The 16,933-nt window shown below is 31.7% G+C and overlaps 1 protein-coding gene across 1 annotated transcript in view; it reads left to right on the top strand.

The window, feature by feature from the left end:
- LOC134710867 (uncharacterized) overlaps positions 1-16,933 on the top strand; it is a 93,384-nt gene that overhangs the window by 9,461 nt on the left and 66,990 nt on the right. Inside the window, exons 8-23 of the mRNA XM_063571278.1 lie at positions 80-129; positions 831-947; positions 1,638-1,770; positions 2,163-2,330; positions 2,792-2,852; positions 5,498-5,607; positions 8,120-8,278; positions 9,404-9,561; positions 10,003-10,043; positions 10,388-10,485; positions 11,985-12,128; positions 13,028-13,071; positions 14,306-14,322; positions 14,648-14,757; positions 15,009-15,185; positions 15,446-15,495. Coding sequence (XP_063427348.1) covers positions 80-129; positions 831-947; positions 1,638-1,770; positions 2,163-2,330; positions 2,792-2,852; positions 5,498-5,607; positions 8,120-8,278; positions 9,404-9,561; positions 10,003-10,043; positions 10,388-10,485; positions 11,985-12,128; positions 13,028-13,071; positions 14,306-14,322; positions 14,648-14,757; positions 15,009-15,185; positions 15,446-15,495 — 1,637 coding nt within the window. The remainder of the gene's footprint in view (positions 1-79; positions 130-830; positions 948-1,637; positions 1,771-2,162; positions 2,331-2,791; positions 2,853-5,497; positions 5,608-8,119; positions 8,279-9,403; positions 9,562-10,002; positions 10,044-10,387; positions 10,486-11,984; positions 12,129-13,027; positions 13,072-14,305; positions 14,323-14,647; positions 14,758-15,008; positions 15,186-15,445; positions 15,496-16,933) is intronic.

The following is a 16,933-nucleotide window of genomic DNA, read 5'->3' as shown; positions in this document are numbered from 1 at the left end:
TTCCAGTCGATCCTTTATAATCATGTAATTTTGTAGGATTTCATCCTGAAATTAACATAAAATATTCATCACTTTTCAGTATACCAGGAGAAATTAGATGTTTTTTTGTGAAATACATGGATTATACTGGTAAGTATGATAACGTTATGTAATATTATGGGAATGTTTTGTCATTAAGAGGCCAATGTTATTTTTTGCAAGCATGGATGGACTCTTTTTTTTAATAAATGGATTGTTATACTATGTAACTGCTCTATATCTTAAAGTTGCAATATCGGTTCATTCAATGTAAATGAACAAAAGGTAAAAATTCTCAATCGAAAGAAATGTTGAAGAAAAGGAAGTATGCTTTATTCTACTGTGTAAAAAAGTCTTCTAACAAACACTTTATTGTTTATATGAAGCATCACTCCGGTAATGCACTGGTACTAAAAGTTATTAAAATCTTCATGTACGCAATGTATCTGTATTTATCATTCTTAATGTACCTGTACCAGGTTATTATGTTAATGAGTTGTAACTTCGGCCGTATTCAATGTCTTTGCAACTCAGTCTCTTGTAGTATTGAATTCTATTGTCCTCTTAGATATATCTAACTAGAAAAAACAAAGGCAACAGTAGTATACCGCTGTTCAAAACTCATAAATTCATGGACAAAAAACAAAATCGGGGTAACAAACTAAAACCGAGGGAAACACATTAAATATAAGAGGAGAACAACGACACAACACCGAAACGCAGCACACACAGTAACGGACCAAGCATTAGACAAAATCCCACGAGAATAACACATATAACATCTAAACCAAATAGATATTGTTTTCATTTAGCTCCAAGTCCGTCTTGTATAGGAACCAATTGCCAGGATGGTAGTGTATGTGATATTATAAATAAACAACCAACATGTATTTGTGCTTTGTTGCAGTCTGGACCACATTGTGAGCAAGGTATTTGTACCAGTAAAAAGAAATTTACATAACATTTTCTAAAATGTGCTGTTATTGTAGAGTAAAGCGCTTTATTATACAAATTTATAGCATATTGTGTATAACATTTATGGTTTGTTATACACAAAATGATCCTTGTGATCTTTGAACTTTACCTTCGACTATTTCAAAACCAACTTCTATATCAATAACTATTATCTATACATGAAATAGCACAAAACAAACTATGTTCAGTGGATTGCAAACACTCTATTTGTTTGTTGTTTATTTGATTGAAAATGTAGGAACAATAATTTTTTTATCAATAACAACTTTTTAAATTTATTTGACATCAATTCAAATTCAAGCATAACACAAAACTTGAAAACAGTGAAATTGCGTTTTCCATTAGGATACCGCCTAAAAACACTAAGCACTAGAAGTAATGTTCAGAAATGTTTGCATTCCAATTTTCATACAATGGACTCAAGTGCAACTAACTGTCGTGATTTTATTATTCCTTTTTTACAAAACTCATTTTAAGATTACTAAATGAATGATATTACTAAATGAATTAGATAACCAAATAAAGCAATTTAAAAAATGTTAATGCTAAATATTGAGGCCTTATTCGACTTCTGGCTCGGAGAGAATTGTGGTAAGGAATGTTATGTATCATACACAATATGTGTCATATGTTGTTTGTTACAGCTGGTTCCTCTGGTACCCCTCATACATCATCATCACCAATAATTACTGATTTACCTCTACCTAAAGTAATACGATGTGAAGTTGGTAAAGTTTGTGTCATACCTACTTTAGTAAATGGAGACATAAATAATCCGTAAGTTTTTTATGTTGTATTTATAATTCTACACATATGTATTTTTTTTAATTCAAATTGGAAAATAGTTACTGATTATCTGTGTGTTTTGGGCCTTTCCAGAACTAATATTGTGACGAATAATTATAAAAGGAATGATATTATAACATATTTGAGAATTGCACCAAAATCGACACAGTTGTTTATAATTTTGCATAATAATAGATTAATTGAAAGATAGAAAAAAGATGTCTTATGATTGCCATAGAGCGCGGTATGCATTAAGCTCTAGAGGATACGGATGTAAGCAGTGAATTTATATAAATGATAGCAAATATGAATTGAAGTTTAAATCATTGTGTTAACAAATATAAGTTTCTTATTTCTTCTTATTTGTTTTATACATTTCACAGGCCAAAAGTAACAACACCTAGTGGTAATCCAAATGTTATAATTATATCAACTCCTCCATCTAACAACACAGATAATAAATATCCCAAAGGAACATACAAAATTAATCGTTTAGTAAACGTTACAAAAGAAGGAATATATGAACAGTGCATGATTTTACAGAACGGAGGGTAGGTATTGTACTCCGAAATTTCTTAGTTTAATATTTATCTTAATTTCGACAAATTTCGAAGATAAGTGTGTTGCAGTCTTCATATCATGAACTCGTTATTTGTAGCATGTATACTCGTTCGTTTGACCATATCACGAACTTATGATGGCAGCATGTATTACTCATGCGTATGCTAAAATATTATTAACTAGTGAGTGTAGCACATATTTTAAATTTGTACGCTTAGATATGATGGTGATTGCAGCGTAAATTACTCATGTGTATGCTAAAATATTACATCTTATGAGGGCAGCATATACTGCTCATGCATATGTTAAAATATGACGAAATGGGTAGGGCAACAACAGGAATTTTCATTTTACGAAATTAGCCTTCTTCTGAAGTTTTTTAATGGTTACCTCCAGAATATAGAAAACATGTTTAAATTACAATTTATTTCTTGTTTCGGAATATTTGTAGGAAACATTGTTTTCAGATAGAAGCCGTCAAAAACAAAAACAGTACTCAAGCTACCTCTAATGTAAGTAAAAATATTGTATTTTCAATTATTATTTCTATAAGAAAATACGTATACGTAGAACATCACACAATTACTTTTAGGATTGTTGCAAATTTCTGTGAAGTACATGGAGGTAAAGAGGGACATACAAAAATATATATTGAATGTCAGACATAAAGGGTTTTTAACACTTCACTCATTTCTTAATCCTTTTCTGTAATTTATTTCAAACTTTTGAGTATTACAACAGGTGGTCCGAGACCACAATCAATTCATAGTGCATTTCTTTTAGAACATAAATGAAAAACAAAAAAATCCAACCTGCGCTTTTTCAATGAAATTTTTACAGTGTGTTGAACTACTTATGGACAAATTATATAAAAATTGTAGAAAACTTCATCGTCTCTAACTCAAAATACGGACAGTTTTGTATATAGGGTGTCTTGAAATCTTTTGACAGCTTCCGAAGTGCTAGTTTTTAACCTTTTTCAGCTGGACCAAATCACTACTTTCCTGTAAAATTCTGGACCCAATTTTTTCACAGTATTATTTTACCTCCCTACTTACAATTTTAGGCATTAAACATGGAGACATAAATTTGGAAGGGGTATGAAAATTAATGGCAAGTAACCCACTGTTAACACTAGGGACTATGAACAACGAAAACAATTGTGGTCTCGGACCAGGTACATAAGTATGGTGTCCTTTTCACGACGAACTACTTGTTCAGAAAATGATTTCTTCAAATCGCCTGACATTTACCCTAAATATTTAGTGTCTCAAAATCTTTAACTGCAGGCTACTTTGATATCGACAGCCAAAAAAACATTCCTTTTGCCAATAAAATAAGGAAAATAAAGATAAATTTTAAATTCTCTTTTGTGATTTTCTTCCTTTTTGTTAAGACTTGGATGAAAGCCAGGAAGCAATTCGACACTTTCAGCACCTGAAACATTTATATTCAGTAGGAAATAAATATTTAAGATATAAAAATCTTCATGGAATTTTGTAAAATCAAAAGTAGCTTAATTTCCTTTGAAAACAAATGGTTCTTTCCAGTTCAAAATTTTGATTTTATTTGAAATTTAACCAGGTGCATAGAAAAAATCTGGTTATTTGAGGCGTTTTTAAATGCAATAACTGGTAACAATATGGAATCAATTTGGATTTTGACCTTTTCAAATTGTAACGATCAAATTTTAATTCGTTAATAAATTTGAAAATGGCATTTTATTTTTAGTTTTGATATATTGTTACTCATGACAATCTGGAGGTCACGTTTAAATTTGATATTTGCTATCTTTACTTTAAGTAGTTATCAAAGGTACCAGGATTATAATTTAGTACGCCAGACGCGCGTTTCGTCTTCATAAGACTCATCAGTGACGCTCATATCAAACTTGTTATAAACCAAACAAATACAAAAATGAAGAGCATTGAGGACCCAACATTCCAAAAAGTTGTGCCAAATACGGCTAAGGTAATATATGCCTGGGATAAGAAAATCCTTAGTTTTCGAAAAATTCAAAGTTTTGTAAACAGGAAATTTATAAAAATGACCACATAATTGATATTCATGTCAACACCGAAGTGCTGACTACTGGGCTGCTGATACCCTCGGGGACGAAACGTCAACCATGCAGCAGAGGCATCGACCCAGTGGTGTAAATAGTTATCAAAGGTACCAGGATTACAAATACGGCTAAGGTAATCTATGCCTGGGATAAGAAAATCCTTAGTATTTCGAAAAATTCAATGTTTTATAAACAGGAAATTTATAAAAATGACCTCATAATTGATATTCATGTCAACACCGAAGTGCTGACTACTGGGCTGGTGATACCCTCGGGGACGACACGTCCACCAGCAGAGGCATCGACCCAGTGGTGTAAATAGTTATCAATTCATTTGTTTTAAAATATTTGACAAATGATTCATGTAAGATTGAAAATTTGACATAAAACATGGCGAGTCAAACAATCGTTGGATGTTACACAGATACACCAATAAATGCCATTTTCAAATCTATCAAGTACCACAACTCTGTACAGTAGTATTTTGTTTGTTGTTACGACATGAATCGGCTACTATATCCTTTTTCAAATTGTGTAACTTGTGTCACTACATGGCATTTTGTAGGTAATATTTTAATTTAAGTAATGATCTTTGTTGAAAGCAGTATGGTGACCTAGTTTGCTTATGTCTATGTCTTCTGGTCTTTTATGGAGAGTTGTCACATCACAGCTTTGTTTAAACTTACATAAGAATAAATCAATTTTATGTATACGCGTTATCTTCTTACTTTCAACATTAATAATACAAAAAAAAATACAGAAAACTAAGATTGCTGTCAACTTTGACAGCTCATATCTTGTTTTGAATTGTACTTGGTAATTGGATAAAGTTAAACAAATGAATTAAAATAAAGATTGGGATTGTATTTTTATACATAAGACTTTGCCTAAGTGTACTAGATTTAAGTTGTTTATGAATTCAAAATAGCATATGAAGCACAATATTTTTTTTCCAAACTTTACTAATTGAACACAGTAGTATTTTCACTGATAGCAACAAGACAAATGGTTTCACGGAGGCATTTATGAAGGGATCTTTGTAACTGATTACTATAACAAATTAATTTTTATGTATTATGATTTATTTTACAGCCTAGTGGTCATTTTGTCAGTCCATCATTACCACCTGATTCTACGGTTGTCTGTAAGCCAGCAACTACGTGTCATTTGATTTTATATCAACGACCTAAAAGTGGCAGATGGTAGGTAATAAATACAATGAATGTTTCCGGTTTACTCTGTGTGTCCAGGTTATGAAAGATGATGACTAGTTTTGTCATGGCTTATCTATATGTAATCTACATATACTTTAATTTTGATCAGCAGATTATAGAACTTTGTATTTGAGTAAATAAGAGCTCGAATACCTGGGTAAACGGTGGATGATACAACCATACGAGTAATTACTGTACCCTGGTCTGTTATAGTTCAAATGTTTCGTCAATTTTATACTAGTTAGCTGATTTGTCCGAAATAAACAACTTTTGTTGAGATGTTGAATTACGGCTGTTGGTTAGTGGGCTTTTTCGGCTTCCATCGTTTTCCATAGAATAACTTTTTAGTCCAATGCCTACTTATTAATATATTTTTACTAATGACAAAATGCAGGTCTACCTGATATTGACAATTTTCAATTGTACTGTTCAGAATTTATGATCCTAGATATATTGGAAATTTCACGTTATGTTGTTCCCATGCAATTACTCGCGAACTGTTCAGCCAATGCTAAATAGTTTTCAAAAGTACCAGGATTATAATTTTATACGCCAGACGCGCGTTTCGACTACATAAGACTCATCAGTGACGTTCATATCAAAAGAGTTAAAAAAGCCAAATAAATACAAAGTTGAAGACCATTGAGGACCCAAAATTCCAAAAAGTTGTGCCAAATACGGCTAAGGTAATCTACTCCTGGGGTAAGAAAATCCTTAGTTTTTCGAAAAATTCAAAGTTTTTTACACAGAAAATTTATAAAAATTACCATATAATTGATATTCATGTCAACACCGAAGTGCTGACTACTGGGCTGGTGATACCCTCGGGGACGAAACGTCCACCAGCAGTGGCATCGACCCAGTGGTGTAAATAGTTTTCAAAAGTACCAGGATTATAATTTTATACGCCAGACGCGCGTTTCGTCTACATAAGACTCATAAAATAGAATAACATTCTGTCAATGACTCTAAACTATTCACGATTTTCATGTTTGCCACTCAGCAGCCATTGATAGTATGACTAAACCTTTTCATATTATGTTAACATGAACTTGGGAACTAAGCTTACTCCATGCATGCATGGACGAAGATAAAACACATGTACGTAGTCCATGCTTGCATAGACTTAGTCTGCTTGAATAATTGAATGCTATGTAAGTCCATGCAAGCATAGACGAAGTTAACGTCAGTCTTAGATGCATGATTTTTTTTATTAGTTGTTAGTGGCTTTAAACTAGCTGTCAGACAACTGCGGGTACTCTTAGATGTGTTCATTGTGTCTTTTTGTGTCGGGATGTACAAGTACCCGGCCACGTCCACTTGTATGTTTGTCCATCTGATGAATTAAGCCCTTTTTCAACTGATTTTGATAGTTCGTTCTTATGTTGTACTATTATACCACAGTCCACGGTTAGGGGAGGGTTGGGATCTCGCTAACATATTTTACCCTGTCACACTATTTATGTATGTGCCTGTCCCAAGTCAGGAGCCTGTAATTCAGTGGTTGTCGTTTGTTTATGTGTTACATATTTGTTTTTCGTTCATTTTTTATATAAATAAGGCCGTTAGTTTTCTCGTTTGAATTATTTTACATTGTTTTATCGGGGCCTTATATATTTGATAATGCAGTATGGGCTTTGCTCGTTGTTGAAGGCCGTACGGTGACCTATAGTTGTTAATGTCTGTGTCATTTTGTCTCTTGTGGACAGTTGTCTCATACCACATCTTCTTTTTTATAAGTCTGTTGTGTTAGCCCATGCAAGCATAGAGTAAGTTAATGTTAGTTGCCTTCCTCCATGCATGTATGGAGTAATCTTCATCCCAAATTTTCATGTTGGCATAACAAGAAAAGGTTAACTCATACTATCTAGTGTTTGTAATTTATTCCGTGTAATAAATTATAATGCACAATATCTTATTTAATCTTCATAAATAGGTTGAATATGACAAAATCAATTAAAAAGAAAAACAGATAATTACATAAATTAAAAAAATTATTGAACTAACTGAATTAATGTGGTATAAAGAAATGGAGGTTTTCTTAACTTTATGATGATTTCCAGTTTTATTTAATACATTGTTTTTGCTAGATATTGAAAATTGGCAAAGAATGAGGCAGGTCAAAAAAGCTTGAAAGCTCCTTTCACATTACAGAAAATCCAGTTTTCTTTCCATTTACCAGGTCATTCATTGTTATGTATTTTACTGGTCTACTACCATTTAATATTTGAAATGATTTTTTTATGGAATACAGTTTTACTTTTATCCATGAAGATTGTACATTTCAAACAAATATTGCAATTTTATATAAGTGCAATGTACATAGTTTCAAGTGTGATTTACAAACGAAGACCATGTGTTTGTTCGAGCCAATAAACTCATAAAAGATACATTTTGCACATTATTGTATCCAGTAAGATTCATTATTAAAGTACATACCAATAATTTGTATTTCAAATATTTGCACGGATTCATATCTGAATTTCTGTTATGTCATCAGTGTGCCAGCTGTGGGAGAAATGTTACCAGGAGGTACATATATTGTGTCGCCATCTTCTCCTGATGATGCTGGATTCTGTGAGACAGATATTGTTTACAAACCCATGGCTGGTGCTAAGAGTCAAAAAGTGTGTGTCAGAGCCAAGGTAGCTAATAATAGGTAAGTGTTTTTTTTATGCCCCACCTACGATAGTAGAAGGGCATTAAGTTTTCTGGTCTGTACGTCCGTTCATCCGTCTGTCTGTCAATCCGTTCGATCGTCCGTCCGGGTCGTCCGTCCGTCCGTTCGTCCGTCTGTCCCGATTCGGGTTAAAAAAAAATATCAATGGAGTTTTTGATGAAGCTGAAGTCCTATCAACTTGAAACTTATTACACATGTTCCTTATGATATGATCTTTCTAATTTTATAGCCAAATTAAACGTTTTACAATTTCACGGTCCACTGAACATAGAAAATGAAAGTGTAAAGTTTCAGGTTAAAGTTTTTAGTCACGGTAGTTTTTGATGAAGCTGAAGTCCAATCAACTTGAAACTTAGTACACATGTTTCTTATGATATGATCTTTCTAATTTTACAGCCAAATTAGATTTTTTACCCAATTTCACGGTCCAGTGAACATGTAAAATAATAGTGCGAGTGGGACATCCATGTATTTTGGACACATTCTTGTTTATTCTTATTATATTAACCCATTTTTATCCATGTGTTTGTGAGTGACAAAATGCTAAGAATATAAATAATATTCATATCGATATACTGTTTATATTGTGTTTTATATGAGACTTACAGTGGTGAATATGCCAATAATGGGAGCTTCAAGTCAAGGCCGCCTCTTGAAACTCCAGATAAGATAATATATTCTTAGGTTCTGAATTGTTATTAAATCATAGTTCCAAAATCAAGAACCTCTTTTATTGGTGTTTTTTATAAAGTAATTTTTTTTGTAAAGGTTGCATTCACTATCAATTATACACAATATTTCGAGAAGTTGAAGATACAATTGTATATAGACATTTGTACATTGAACATTGACTTATAGTTGCTTTAAGTATTTATATCAGTTTTCACTGTATAAACTCCATATTTACTTTTATTCTGAAAACATCATTGGAATTATGTGAGTCCCTTTAATTGAATAAATATTTTGCCTTTTTGGATTTTTATTTTTGTAAGTGTGTCTGATTTCTAACTTAAATATTCACAGTTTCGATCTTGACTTTTGTTATTTCCTTGTTTACTAAAAACAAGTTTATTATATTTAAACAAAATATGACTTAAACTGCAGTGATGGAGAATTGAGATGTTTCAAAATTGATCCGTCCTTAAACGATACAAATCCATGTCACACTGCAATATGCCATACAGGGGAGTGTGTCTTGACAATAGATGAGGATGTTGAGTGTAAATGTCGACTAGGAGCAACTGGGAAATCCTGCAACCAAGGTGTGTATACATAGCGACATATAAATAAGAAATATTGCATTAGACTTCTCTTGCCCTTGTTATTTTTACTCATATTCAATCTTATCACAACTTGAATAGGTTTTTAATGTGAAATATAAGCAGAGCTGCATTGAACAATTCTCTCATACATTGCTGATGCACAATTGAATGCTATATATGCTACTTAGAGCATCATATCTGTAACACATACAACATAATGTCTTGATACTACTATTATAAGAACTTTTCACACATCAGTGAGAACGTGCAGGACACTTTTTTGACATGCAATCGTGAAAAGAGGCCTTCAAAATGTATGAAAAGTTTTTAAACGTACAATTTTTACATTTTATGTTCAAGAGAGTAGACTTTTTTGTTTAATTCTCTTTAAAAACTTGTCTTTATATATTATATTTTAGAGTATGACGACTTTCTTTTCAGATACAAAGAATTTAATCACCGGAAGTGCTATTAGTGGAAAGGTTTGTTTGATTAACACTAATATGTTCCATTCAACTTCTTAATGGACGTTTTTAAAAGACATTAATCCTGAATTCAAAGAATACATGTTTAACTTTAAAAAATGGATAAACGTGAATGTTTTTCCATCTCGATGATGTAATATTATTTTTAAAATATTTATTTTTGTTCAATTGTGTACTGTTTGACTCCTTATCTCTCAGACAGTTTTTATCTGATAATAATACATAAACACTTATGGGAAGATTTTCTGGAATATTGGGTATGGTTTTTTTTGTCCCTTGTCCTAAAACCCCTGAATGATAATTGAAGTACAGAAAATCATAATATTTATTTCTTTTGACAGCCTGGTTTTGTGGACACAGTCAAACCAGAAAAGATTATTTGTTATACAGGACAGTCGTGTGGTATACCAGTAGCTGTGACCAGTAATGGTGGACAAAGGTAACTTTTAAATTTATTAAATCTGTTACATCAGCAAAATAACGTATTTTAAAAGTGTGGTTCGATGATGATAACACTAGTTTCATTATTCGTTGTGTACAACGAACACTTAGTGATAGATGATGCCTTATGACAGCTGAACACAAAAAGGCTGAGCTATTATAATAGACAAAACTATAATGACCTTGTCTTAAGATAACGTTTACGTCTGTATAATGGCATACAATACTGTTTTTATCACACAGTGGATTGTTTAACGAAGTTTGCATACAACTATTTTCAATTTAAATATGTAATAAAAATATAAATGCATTCCATGTGCTAAATAAAAAGATAAATGGGATCAACAGTTTTGACATTTACCTAAACTATCGGTTTCTTGGACATTTCAATACTTTGGATGGACATACTTAATCTTTACGAATGAAAAGATAAACACATGCTGATGTCTGTAAAACTTTTTTGAATATGTTCTTTTTAAATTATGATTAAGTGTTAAATGTAACAATTAACTTATTTGGACAAAATCATTTTCTATTGAATTTTCTAGATTCGAGAGAAAACATTAAAACGGCATTTTTTGTTGGCATTTCTACTTTAGTTTATTTATTTTATCTAAACACGTTTATTTGTGCTTTGTGTTATAAAAATTGGAAGAAAAAATTAAGCCCTTAACAGTATCAAGTGAAATGTCATTTTAAGGAGGAGAGGTCAGTGTATTGGTTTCGAAGCTATGGATTATAAGTACTCGTAAATACATCTTTTTCGATATATGGCACTTTGAGATCATGAAAAATATCATTGTATATAAGCAATATCATTGTCTTCCGTGTTAGGGTATCGTATGCCCTTAAACAGATGTCAACACAGACGTCTGAATCCCTGAACAACGTATAGTATGTCAATTTCTATCTAAATTAAGCATACCGATGTGATATCTGTCCAAAATTAAAATACATTGACAAATGACTAACCTCAAAGCCTTAATGACATTGAACCCTGTCTCAAATGATCAAACTGTGACCCTCGACATAGGTTAAAAATTGACCCATATTGAGATAAGAAGCGCTGTATAATTTGAATAACACTGATGCATTTTTAAGCTAAAATTACAGTGATTCATTTCTAAGCTGTAAATATTCAGACCTCTCAACTAAACTGAATATACCCATTTACAATATAAAAACACTTTCATCCATGAATAAGATTAGTTTAATCCACCATTTTTTACATTTGAAAATGTCTGTACCAAGTCAGGTTGTCCATTCGTTTTTGGTGTGTTTTGTTATTTGATTATGCCATGTGATATTTGACTTTCCAATTAGATTTTCCTCTAAGTTCAGTATTTTTGTGATTTTACTTTTTGTTTTGTTTATACTTTGCTACATTTTAGTTCCAGGTTATGATGTACATTACATAGGTGTCCATTTTTCAGCTATGACAGTATTTAATAGTTCATATTATTTTCCGTACATCAAATATCTAATTTTATGTTTCAGTACTACAGTAAGAGTTACGGATGTACCACCAACAGACTTGACACTTTCACCTATACCAGGCACCAATATATCACATTCTATTGTACAAATACAGTCTACCAACCAAGCAAATCTGACCAAATGTGTTGTTGCTATTGAGTCAGGGTAAATATAAGCTATCTCTATGTATAGGTCACAGGAAATCAGTGATATGTTGTAATCTTGACATGTCAAAAGAATCAAAGATACATAAAATGTATGTAAAATTGTTAACCTCTACACATGTTACCATTATCAGACAAGCAAAATAATCATCTCTGATTTCCTATTGGTTTTAGATTTATTCATATGAGTGTCCATTATGAGTCTTTTGTAGACATTTGGTCTACAACTGTATATTCCTGGTATTTTGAATGAGTTTATTATGCATTGAATATTTGAAACATATATATACTGTATGGAGGGTTATTTTCGCGGTTATAAATTTCGCGATTTTCATTAAATGAGGTATTCGAAATATTGTGACGTTTTTTTTTTTTGGCGGATTCAAATCTTTTATCCCCGAAAACAAGCGAAATTGTGCACTTTGTGAAAATAACCTGCTATACGGTATATATATGAGTACACATACCCTTTTCTCTCTAGTGTGTGTTGTTTAATTTTGTTGCTGTCTAAGTGGCATCATGTTTACTGAAATCTTTCTATTAATTAGTTATGTCTTGTTTCTGTACACATGCTATCAAGATAAAATCACCTTTACTCTGAAACATTGATCAGAAAAAAGTAAAATCACAAAAATACTGAACTCAGAGGAGAATCAATTAGGAAAGTCCATAATCAATTGGCAAAATCAAATAACAAAACGCATCAAAAAAATCAGAGTTATTCATATATTTTGATTGGTTAGAAAAGGTTGCTACAATTTCAAATGGATAAAGACTGTTCTTCAGACCACCATTGTGTGATTAATGTTCAGACCCAGCATAAGTCTATTTTCATCTGAGTTGGCGAAATTTAAACCTGGTTTAGTGAACTAATTTTAAATGTTTGAATTATACTTTCAGGCAGGAAAAAGATAAATTATGCTACAAAATAGAATTCATAACGGGTATGTATAAATCACAGAACAAACATTCCACTCTGTGTTTTTGTAAGATGTATTTCAATTTGTATCCATCTGATGAGTACAACCTTTTTAAAATAATTTGTATAGTTCGTTCTTATGTCGTACTGTTAAACCTCTGTCTCAGGTTAGGTGAGGATTTGGATCCCGTTAACATGTTTAACCTCGCCATATTCTGTATGTATGTGCCTGTTCAAAGTCAGGAGCCTGTAATTCAGTGGTTGCCGTTTGTTGATGTGTTACATACTTGATTTTCGGTCCGTTTTTCCACGTAAATTAGGCCGTTAATGTTTTCGTTGTACATTTGTCATTTCGGGATCACTTATTTGACAATGCAGTATTGGGTTTGCTCATTGTTGACCAATAGTTGTTAATGTCTGTGTCATGTGGTCTCTTGTTGAGAGTTGTTTAAACTGCAATCGCGTCAGATATTCTTTACTTATATTCGCTTCAAAAGAAAATTGTATATTTCAAGGTAGGGCATTTTGTGGCTGCAAAGTATATTGTAGATCATATTATTATATTTTATCAATTTGATAATGACATTTAGATGAATACTCCTTATTGACAATGAAATGATAAACTAAATTATGTTTTGTAAATTAATATTATTGAGCCTTGATCTATGACATTTTAGCTATTTTAAAGAATAAACTTCTTATATAAACATTTTGGGTCCTTTTATAGCTGACTATTGGGTCATCAGTGCTTTCAATTTTGTACTTGTTTGGCTTTCATTATTATTCTGATCTGAGCGTCACTACTCAGTCTTATGTAGACGAAACGCGCGTATGATATCATAAATTACAAGCCTTGTACCTTTGATAACTTTTAGTATGCTGAATTGTCCTATTGTAATGCTATTTGCGTATGTCTCTGTCCATAATGCTTTTGCATTTATTTGTACTGTACTGTAGTCCTGTCATGTAATGTAAGTATTATAGTGTTATATCTAATATTGCCATAAAAACTGAAGGTTAGGCTATCCATAAAACCAGGTTCAACTCAAATTATTTTCGTAAAATGTCCTGTACCAAGTCAGGAAAAACGGCAGTTGTTTTCTTATAGTTCATTTCTGTGTGTTTCATTGTCGTTTCGGTTTTTTGTTTCTGTTCAGTGGTTGTTTTCAAAGCTATAAGTTCTAAAAAAAAATTAAGAATTATATGTTAATAATAGAAAATAGTGTGTTTTATTTAATGCTTGCGTTTATTTGTTTTAGGTCCTCCACCATCTCAGGTAATATTATTTGTCTAAAGCCTGTTCCCTAATTAAAGATAGTTTTTAATTTCATTTCAGCAATTTCTTTAAATTAAAGAACATCTAAATTCAGTATACAATTTTTACGAATAGGAATTATACTACTGATATTTATTTTTAGTATCTATCAACACTAATATCCGAAGAAATTGTATGATTAATGCCTACAGATAAATGTTATAAAATAAAGTAAAAAGTCCTATTGGCTTGTAATAAAACTACCTGTTGTTGAATTGGTTTTCATATGATTTTTCATAAAAGTTCTTTTTACATATTCTTTTTCTAATGTTTTTTTTTTTCTTAGAATGGATCACAATTTACAGAAAACTCTCTTGGACCAAATTCTGAAGTACATTGTGAAACAAGTATTGTCTGTCATCTCATAGTGGAGACTACACAGCAAGGAACGCAATGGTAAATAAGCATAAGCATTTATAGCAATTTTTAAGAAACAAAATTGTATAAACGATTTTAGAAAATCTTTTTTGATAGGTGATTTTTCTATAGATAAAAGGTGTTTGTTCGAATTAATTGAACCTACTGATGAAACTAAAAATAAAAGAAAAAATGTGCAACTATCAAAGATTGTAGTTATTTCTTAAATAATACCAGTTCAAAATAATTGTAGATGTAATCTTGAAAAACAAGAAATCTTTATTTTTTAGTCCAAGGATTAAAAATACCAACCCTAGTGTTCAAGGAGACGAGATATCAGACGTGTATGTGTTTAATCCAAAACAGTCCACTGTAAATTCTACAATAAAGTGTACAACAGATGTAGCTATTAAACCTAGTTTGTCAGAAGCTGGAAAGAAAGAAGTCTGTGTCACAATTGAGAAAAGGTAATGATAACTTTTTTGTTTTTCGACAAATATAGAAAGTGTTGAGATATCAATGTAATTATATCCTGCTGTTAACAGTTTCGTAATTTACACTTTATATTTTTTTACTTAGCTCCAACATCAGTGAAAACTACGGTTAATTCAGATTATATTAGAATAAGAGATACTGTTGTGTTCACTTTTATTAGCCAGAGATTAAAATAAGTCATGTGAAAAGTACATCGAAGTTAATCATCTTTATTTCACTTTTTTTATTTTAGCTCAGGAAGTCAAAGTGATACAAGATGTTACAAAGTACTTGTTGAAAGAGGTATACTAGTTGTTAGAAACAAAAACGATATATCGTTGCACAAATAAGTTAATGTATTCTAGCTTTCAGACTTTTCGTTGCCTTTTTAGCTCATCTGGCCCAGCTTTTCTCATCACTTGGCGTCCGTCGTTTGTCGTCGTCGTCTGTCGTTAGCTTTAACAAAAATCTTTTCCTCTGAATCAACTAGACCACAATAATTATTGGGGTATCTAGTTTAAAATGTGTCCGGTGACACCGCCATCAAACCAAGATGGCCGCCATGGTTAAAAATAGAACGTAGGGTTAACATGCAGTTTTTGGCTAATAAACCAAAGCATTTCGGGAAAATCTGACAGAATAAAAAAAATTATCAGTGCAAGATCTATCTGCCCTCAAATATTCAGATGATTCAGACAATCTGTTGTTGGGTTGCTGTCCCTAATTTGGTAATTTTAAGGGAATTTTACTGTTTTTGGTTATTATCTTGAATATTATTATAGATAGAGATAAACTGTAAACAGCATTAATGTTCAGCAAATTAAGATTTACAAATACGTCAAATGTCCGAAATGGTCAGTTGATCCCTTTAGGAGTCATTGCCCTTTATAGTCAAATTTTAACCATTTTTGGTAAATCTTAGTACTTTTTTACAAAAATCTTCTCCTCTGAAAGTACCGGGCCAAATTAATCCCAACTTGGCAACAATCATCTTTGGGGTATCTTGTTAAAAAAAATGTATCACTTGACCCGGCCATCCATCTTGACGCCACGGCTAAAAATAGAACATATGGGGTACAGTTTTTGGCTTATAATTAAAAAAACAAAGCATTTAGAGCAAATCTGACAAGGGTGTTTATCAGGTCAAGATCTATCTGCCCTGAAATTTTCAAATGAATCGAACAACCCGTTGCTGCCCCTGAATTGGTAATTTTATGGAAATTTTGCTGTTTTTGGTTATTATCTTGAATATTCTTATAGATAGAGATAAACTGTAAACAGCAATAACGTTCAGCAAAGTAAGATTTACAAATAGTTCAACATGACCGAAATGGTCAATTGACCCCCTAAGGAGTTATTGTCCTTTCTGGTCAATTTTTAACATTTTTCATAAAATTTGGAAATTTTTACTAACATTTTTCTCTGAAACTACAGGGCCAAGTTCATGATAGATAGAGATAATTGTAAATTGGAAGAATGTTTAGTAAAGTTAGATGTACAAACACATCACCATCACCAAAACACAATTTTGTCATGAATCCATCTGCTTCCTTTTCTTAAATACTCGCATATACTTAGGTGAGCGACACAGGCTCTTTCGAGCCTCTAGTTTCGTCTTTCTAATTACAGGTTCCCTTTTTAAAATTTCTCAGAAATATTTTCATAAATATATCAATAATGCTTTGGTTTTACTCATTAATATCAACCATCCAAGTATCTACAATGTAAAAGTATATGTTGA

The sequence above is a fragment of the Mytilus trossulus genome, chromosome 3 (assembly GCF_036588685.1).
Source record: "Mytilus trossulus isolate FHL-02 chromosome 3, PNRI_Mtr1.1.1.hap1, whole genome shotgun sequence".
In the NCBI taxonomy this organism is placed as follows: domain Eukaryota; kingdom Metazoa; phylum Mollusca; class Bivalvia; order Mytilida; family Mytilidae; genus Mytilus; species Mytilus trossulus.
This window is presented reverse-complemented; position numbering and strand designations above follow the sequence as displayed.